Source organism: Wasmannia auropunctata, unplaced genomic scaffold (genome assembly GCF_000956235.1).
Source record: "Wasmannia auropunctata unplaced genomic scaffold, wasmannia.A_1.0 LD335994.1, whole genome shotgun sequence".
In the NCBI taxonomy this organism is placed as follows: domain Eukaryota; kingdom Metazoa; phylum Arthropoda; class Insecta; order Hymenoptera; family Formicidae; genus Wasmannia; species Wasmannia auropunctata.
Window position 1 is genome coordinate 573700 of NW_012026896.1, and position 8281 is coordinate 581980.

The 8281-nt window shown below is 47.0% G+C and overlaps 1 protein-coding gene across 1 annotated transcript; it reads left to right on the forward strand.

Moving 5' to 3' along the window:
- The first annotated feature begins 4026 nt into the window (after window positions 1-4026).
- On the forward strand, window positions 4027-8045 carry LOC105453819 (transcription factor AP-1). The gene has a single exon (XM_011696032.1). It carries the CDS (start codon window positions 4828-4830, stop codon window positions 5647-5649), a length of 822 nt encoding a protein of 273 aa, XP_011694334.1. The 5' UTR covers window positions 4027-4827; the 3' UTR covers window positions 5650-8045.
- Window positions 8046-8281: the final 236 nt, after the last annotated feature.

Genomic DNA, 8281 nt, shown 5'->3' on the forward strand with positions numbered 1-8281 from the left:
TGGCGAGTAAATTATTTTTCTCTCCAGCCTCAGTTTCAATAACTCACGATTATAATATTAATTTTCTTATAAGGGCGTGCGTACTATATAATATCCAACATTTTGTTATTATCGTATGAAAGAAATATAATCGTGGGCAAATTTTTAATCCTCTCTTGTGAGCCCTCTTTCAAGTTAATTCGCAAAATATTATAATTCTATATGCATCATGAGGCTCAACGGCAATTTCAGACCGCGTTGTACGTTTTTAGAAATAGGCTTAATAATCGAAATGTTAACAGTAATACTTAGAAAGTCTCATTCCTCATTCTTTCCAATTAAAAAATTTTCTGTTATCTGATTTTCTTATCTCTCTGGAGAACGTTCCCTGAAAAAAAAACAAAAACAAAAAATGTTTCCGCAACGAAGAGACTCGTGGAAAAGTCCCCGGCATGAAATTAGCGCGCGAGGTGAAACTGTTTCACCGTGCTCTCGCGTGAAATGATTGATCGCCGTCGGAAACGGCCGGCAGCTTTCGTGCGCAAATAAAAAGGCTTGGCCTCCGCGTACTCGAGTAGTGTTATGTGTATATGTAATGGATTTAACCTTCCGCGCGCTTCCACGCGAGAGAGCCGCGGCGGGCGCGGGCGCGCGCGGGGGCGGAAATTAATTATGTTTGTTTAATTTCGAGATGAAAAAAGCAGCTGGCACTGCCTCGCCCATGCGGCGTTCGCGCCCCGCGGCTCTCTAATCCGGGAAAGAGGAAAAAGCAGAAGAGTGAAAAAAAAAAAAGAAAGGGAGAGAAAGGGGAAGGGTTGCTGCTGAAATTACATGAAGACTGTAAAAAGCATCGACTGCGAAACTCGATCAAATTTTAAGCGGTACGTTAACACAATTAACGCGTTTCGATTTTCACGAGGAAGACTTCGATTAAAAAAAAAAGATACCTTGCGATATGCATGTTCGATCCGGTCGCTCCGAATTAAACGACATGACGACTTAAGGATGAAAACGCTTAAGGATGAGTTGCCTCGATCGCTACCGCTATGTCGATGTTTACGTCGGTGTTCGTTAAGCCGCTCGTTAAAAACGGGAAGTAACGCGATACACTGCGGAAGGATATTCGCGACACGATCAATTAATCGTTACGTGAACCGCCGATGCAACGTGAACCGATGTATCGGCATGCCCATCGGTCACGTTGGCGACGTCACGACACTCACGACGTCGCGTGCTTGTCTCGCTCTCTCGTCGAATTGCCCGGATAATCAACACCTCGCGCTCGCATTTCCCCGTGCACGTCGGAAAATCACGGGCCCGACCAGACCCGAGACGAGTGTCAGAGTGGACAGAGTTGCCCACTTTAGAGAGACGCGCGATTATTTTCTCGCGTGTCTCTTACGCGAGAGCCACGCACGCGCCCGATCTTATGTGATACGAAGAGATACGCGAGTTGAGAATCGCGTAATGTGGAATTTGGTGCGAGATCGCACGCGAATGTCACTCGCAAATGTCACCTGCTTTTTTTCTCGCTTTCCTCAACCGTGATATACTGGAACTAATGATACGTACGCACGACATACTCTGGTAATGTACATTGAGAGAAAAAAATGGTTGCAATTACTATAATTTAATACTGCAATTTATGTACAGTCATTTTCGGTGCCAGCTATATATTTACTTGGCAGAACTCCGAATACAATTGTTATTGCTAACGGTAATAATTATAAAAATGGCTGCTGCAAATAATTATTTTGCCATGCAATTATAGTTATAAATACCAAACACTTTTCTCTCAAAATAAAGAAAATTCAAACGGTTTGATTTCTTAAATTAATCACACGTCGATTGTAATTTATGTACAGTCATTTTCGGTGCCAGCTATATATTTATTTGGCAGAACTCCGAATACAATTGTTATTGCTAACATTATGGCAACAATTATAAAAATGGAGCTCCAAATAATTATTTTTTTTACCATGCGATTACAGTTACAAATATCAAACACTTTTCTCTCAATGTAAAGAAAATTCAAACGGTTTGATTTCTTAAATTCACACGTCGATTGTAATTCAGAAATCTGTTATCCGATGATTTTTGATATCAAAAGTATCAATTGATGAGAAAAGAATAGAGCGTAAAACAATTTTCACGAGATAAGTTTTTAAATCAGATATTTAATGTCGCACTTTAAAACATGGAATGCAGTTTAAATTTTGTGGTATTCGTTTTTTTTCCTTAAACCAACTCGGATAACGACCCAACAAATAGTGCGCGCGGATCCATTGCGATTTTCCTGGAAAAGATTCGGCGGAAACGATCAAAGGAACTTTTCCGGGAAAGTGCACGCGGGCGGAATGCAATAAAACGCAAATTTGTTCGAAAACACCCTCACCAAACGAGCGGCGGCATTTTTGCTGAACTTATTTCTCCGATTGTCGTAAGAAAAGTAAATATAAATGAAGATGTACATTTATAAAATTTTTAGGATATCGATAGTAACGATAAAAATAAATCGATAATTAAAAAATGAAAAATGTTACTGTTGTAAAGAGATTTCTAAAAAGATTACAAGAATATTAATCGAACAGTCGAACTTAACGCAGAAATCTAAAAAATTCATGCGTATATCCTCTTGAAAAATTGTCTAGATGCATTCTTGTCCGAATTTTTCGTTTTTTGCGACAAGATAAGCGATAAATAGTACTTAACAGTATAAATGGGCTACAATGCTATACAAAACTCGTGACAAATGAGTGGCCTGAAGCGTTCATTTATCTTGAAGTCGATACCTGAGGCTTTTTACTGCATTAAACCGAGAATGACAAACGTTTCGACTGTTCAGAAAATCCCTCAATGCGTCGCAGACGTAATCATACATAGGATGCAGACGGTCGATTACATTATGCAGCGAGAGGTACAATTTAGATTAATGCTTACCGATATACTTTTATGCAAACGATATTGACGCGACAAGTGGAGCTAGTCAACTTAAGTAACTTTCACCCGAAGTTACCCTCATTATAGGAAAGTGCGTATTCTTCGCTCAATGGAAATTTTCTTAAATCGACAATTAATCGTCAATCTCCAACATCTGTAACAAAGTTCGTTTTCGAAGTTCAAGAAATTGAGCATTGAAAATTGAGGATTGCGAATTGAAGATTAGAATTCGACCAATCAGATAATTTTATAATTTTAATCCGTTTCGTTATTCTGATTAGGTGAACTTCTAATCTCCAATTTGCAATCCTCAATCTCCGATGCGTATCTCTGACACGGATTTTAGAACTTCCCTAAGAAATACAGGCGAAAATGTTTTAAATTCGACGATATATCACGATATCGAAACTCTGTTGATTGAATCGCTATTGAATTAGCATTCTCTAAGATTTTTGCCAACTTCAAGTGCTTCGAAAATATACAAAGATTAGATACAAATGTATTAACCAATTCCTTATTTTTTTTTTAACAGAAGATTTTTCGAAAATTATTCAGTTTCAGCAAAGCCGAAAAGGTAGAAACATGTTTTTGCCTACCCACAGCGGCAAAAGGAGACGCTAGATCTACGGATGGTTGCGTGGGAGAGGGACAGGCAACATAAAGCATCGTTCCTACCTGAACGAACGAGTCCCTCGGTTGAACACCGTGAAGGAAACTTAGTCTGTGAAATAAGTTGTACTGTCATTACCCAAGTCGTAGATTACGTCCTGAAAACGATCCTCTACATTTGTAACATTTAATGACAAGTCGCATCTCTGCGGGTGTCTAGCTATTTTGGAACGTCTGTCAGATAGACACGCACCTTAACCCTGTTACCGGCGTTTCAACCCCCTTCCCTTCTATTAAATCCCCACCGACGGCACCGACGTCCAACCAGGCGCGCATGCGTCCGTCATTTCCCAGTAGCTCCGATCGGTCGGCCAATCGGCAGCACCAGGTGACGGCATCGTCGGCCAGTCGTCGCCACGCACGATGACGACAACGCTATTTTCGGCCGGCGTGACTCACGGGATATAAGCGAGTACGTTTAGTTGGGTGTTCACAAGTTGTCGGGCCACCGTGGCGCACAGGGTGATCCGCGTTCGTGCAAACACACGTCGCCGCGATCCCGTCGCGCAGCGTTCCGTTCCGTGGAGCAGAAAGACGCGGGCACACGCGCACCCAACGTCGTGTCGTGAGTCATTGTTGTGTTGACAGTCGAGGCAGGCGGGCAGGTCAAGCGGCGGGCAGGAAAAGCCAGGCAGGGGCGAGCAGGGCAGACAAGCAGGTTGCCGCTCCTACGGCGGACCGGTCGTCGTTGGTGATCGGCGTACAGTAACGCCGGACGTGCGTCGAACATCGCCGTCTTCTGCGCCGATTTCGGTCGACTTGCTCCGTACCGGTGTCGCCGGTGGTTGGTGCGCGATACGCCGAGTGACGTGACACACAGGTCCCGTGAGACGCAGGGACGGAGGTGCGGCGGAGGTGGAGTAAGGGAGGAGACGGCGGTCATACCGCGAGTGAATTTTTGCGTACAGCCGCGCGCGCGGCTGTTATGTAATCGCCGCAGCGCGGAGCGAAGTGTTTGCGCGTTGACGTAGGCAAAGAGGAGACAAGAGGGAGAGAGATAGAAGAAAGGAGGAACGCGTGAAAGAGCGTGAACGTCGCAGAACACGTTGACGTGTACAAACTCCGTCGGAAAGCCCGTCGCTTTCTTCAGCACTTCGGGGCCGGATCGCTAAGCGGAGTCGCGCCACTCCGGGGGGAACGGATCGCTTTCCCGTCCGGAGGCGAGGAACCGAGAAAGGAGTCGAGGGTGAAACCTCGGTATTCCCTAATCGAGGCGGGTCAATCAGTCCGGCGGCATCGATGGTGCGCAGTCTGACGATGGAGCAGACGTTCTACGAGGACGCGAGCATCTACACCGCGATGAACGGTCGCGAGAACAGCGTGGTCCAGCTCAAGCGGAATCTCACGCTTGACCTGAACGGCGGCTGTCAGAGGCAGGGCCCGCAGGCGAAGAGGCCGCGGCTGGGCCCGCTGCCGCCGGCGCTCAACAACGTCACGCCGATCCTGAGCTCGCCGGATCTCAACATGCTGAAGCTGGCCTCACCCGAGCTCGAGAAGCTGATCATGCCGGACGGCCTGGTCAACACCGGTCTACCCACACCGACCACCCAGATCCTGTTCCCCAAGGCGGTCACCGAGGCCCAGGAATTGTACGCGCGCGGCTTCGTCGACGCGCTCAACGAGCTCCATCACTCCGACAGCTCGCAGGAACCCGGCAGCATGCACGGCGCCACGTACACGACCCTGGAGCCGCCCGGTAGCGTGCAGAGCACGGAGTCCACCATGAGCAATCCCGGCCTGTTGCACGTCAAGGACGAGCCGCAGACGGTGCCGAGCGTGTCGAGCACGCCGCCGATGTCGCCGATCGACATGGAGAACCAGGAGAAGATCAAGCTGGAGAGGAAGCGGCAGAGGAACCGCGTGGCCGCGTCCAAGTGCCGACGGCGCAAGCTCGAGCGCATCTCCAGGCTCGAGGACAAGGTCAAGCTGCTCAAGGGCGAGAACACCGAGCTGAGCAGCATCGTGCACAAGCTCAAGGAGCACGTGTGCCGGCTCAAGGAGCAGGTCATGGATCACGTACACGCCGGCTGTCAGATCATGACCGTCAGCAACCAATTTTAAAGCCTCCCAGCATCGCCTTCTCACCTTCTAACCGAGGATGGGACGAACGCTAACGCCCTACTCCCGTGGTTACCACCTCGTGGATTCGCTGTCACCGCTGTTTCACCAACTTCTTGCCCCTTTGCGGTAGTTTTCGCGAAGGAAACGTACAGTGCACCTTCTCGTTACGGCCGGTGCGTCGTTTGGATCTCCTCTTCTGCGCTTGCGAGAGGAAAAATCTCTGCTGGCTACGTAAATACGGACTTATCGTTCGGAAATGTTTTCTTATCTCGACCTCAATAAATTCGAGTGGTTTATTCTTTGACGCCAAGGGGAGAGAAGAAAGGCTCGTCTCCACTTTCGATATTCAAGAAGCTTGTGGGAGCGATATCTTCGAAAAAGATGATCCCATCGCCATCCTGAAAAAGGATCTTCGCAAAGGAGGGAGGGAGGAAAGGAATCCATCGTCCGCATCACGTTCGCCGTTTTCTCTCTCGGTTTCTTCTGTGACACGATCGGGGAGGAGACGATCAACACAACGACGGCGAGAACAGCAGGCGGAGCAGCAAGAGGAGAAGGAGGAGGAGGAGGTGACGGTCGTGGAGAAGGAGGAAGGAGTGCCTTCGTACACAGCGTGAAACGTAAAGGATGCTTTTGGGAGAGTGGCGGGCGTGCGCGCGTGCGTGTTGCGCGCATGCGAGAGACTTTACACGCACGAGCACGCTCGGCGACGGGCGAATGCGTGTGTCGCATGTATGAGAAAGAGAGAAAGAGAGAATGTGTGTGACAAGGAGAAAGAGTATGTATGCATGCATGAAAGAGAGAGAGAGAGAGAAAAAGGGAGATCGCGCGAGGTAGCATGAGGGGGGAGGAGTACCGCGGCGGCCATCTTGGAGAACGCGAGAGAGCCGGCGGGAGATTCGAAGCTACCGGAAGCTGAGGCTCTTCTCGTTTCTTCATCTTTCTTCCCTTTGTCGTCGAGTTCAGCAATATCGTCGGCTCAGCGATTCGCGATTCGTCCCGTTTTTTTCACTCGACACTGTCGAAACTTGTATCCGGGAACGGAGATCGATTTCTCGTTCGATCGTTGTAAATCTTTTCCGCGCTGACGATCTCTTGCCGTTAGATCGAGTTAGAAAAAGCGAAAAGGCCCTCCTTCTTTCTTTCTTTCTCGGCAGTGAACGGCAGCGCGCCGATTTTTCACTTCTCTACGCAGACTCGCGTGTGCTCGGTTTCGCTTTGTACATTTCGATACGCGGCGTTCGCTTTGCAAGTGACGTAAATCAAGTTTCGAAAAGTTTGTTTCCCTTGACACAGATACACCACCATTGGATATGCGCGCGCGCGCGCGCGAGGTGATTTTTGCGCTCCGTGATTCTCGAGTCGCGCACGGCACACTTGTGAGTAGGATTAAAACGCCTCGTGCCAAGTTGCGAAAGGATCGATACGTTATTACGTTCGTCGAGTGTAACGACAATCTCCCGCCGTTCATCGCCGGCTCCTCTTTCGCGAACGACGGGAACAGATTGTGTGTATATCTTTTGCGGATCAATCAAAAAAAAAAAAAACGGGAAGATTCTCATCTTCTCGGCGCGAGATAATCGGCCGGAAGGAAACCGCGCGACCGACTACTTTGTGATAAGCGCAATCAAACCGGGAGATCACGTTTGCCTTTTACCGAATGCACTTTCGCGAGAGAGAGACTCGAGCATTCCGCGCTAGTTTTGGAAACTTCTATATACACTTTGGTGCATACGAAATATTTTGACAAATTAATTCTAAGGAGTATAATACACGCGTGTGTAAATTAACGGTGCTGTATTGTAGCCGCGCTGCAGAAACGTGCATTAGGGCAGAGTCTGCTATGATTCCTTACAGAAATCCAATTTACTGGAAATTACTTGTTTTAAGTATTAAAAGCTGAACAGCAAGCACTGACGTACAGCAGTGCTGTAACACTTGAAATAAGTAATTTAATCGCTACTAGTATTGAATTTCTGTAAGAGATGAGACGCGTATTCCAACGTATCAGACGACAGAATCGATCGACGATCATCGAAGCGTCGAAGCGAGCTTGATTTATTAAGTAGCGCGCGTAATTCTTTTCAAACTGAAACTGCATCGTTTCAAATTTTTACAATATACTTGTCTATATATCGCGAGAAGATCGAATCCTTGACGATGAAATTAAAGTATTTTTCTAATTGTGATCGGTGAAATTATACATGTAAATATAAAGAGACGCAAAATTCACTTTGCGTCAGAGGTATATATTATGTAAAATTTTTTAATTGTTAAAATTGTAAAAAAAAAATATGTACAGAAAGATCATTTCTGAGAGATCTTCCATATACGTACTTTGAACCGCTTAAAGGATCATTTGAATATTTTGAATAATAAAGAGAATGTAATATCTACACTGTGTTGAGAACTGTCGGCAGAGAAAAGACGCGTTCGGCTACGATCGCTATGCCTCGCCCCGCGCGTGCATCGCGATTTCGAGACATTGTTCGATATATTTCTTCTAAGACGATCGATAATCTTTCTCCGACGTGCCTCGACGTCGTCGTTCCGCCTGTGACGCGCTCGTAATCGGGGACGGTTAAACCGAAGTAGCCTCGTTTTTTAACCCCGCTTTCCGGAGAAGAAACTA

What these genes read in the sequence shown, in the direction of transcription:
- LOC105453819 (XM_011696032.1), top strand. Translation starts at nt 4,828, where the DNA reads ATGGTGCGCAGTCTGACGATGGAGCAGACGTTCTACGAGGACGCGAGC.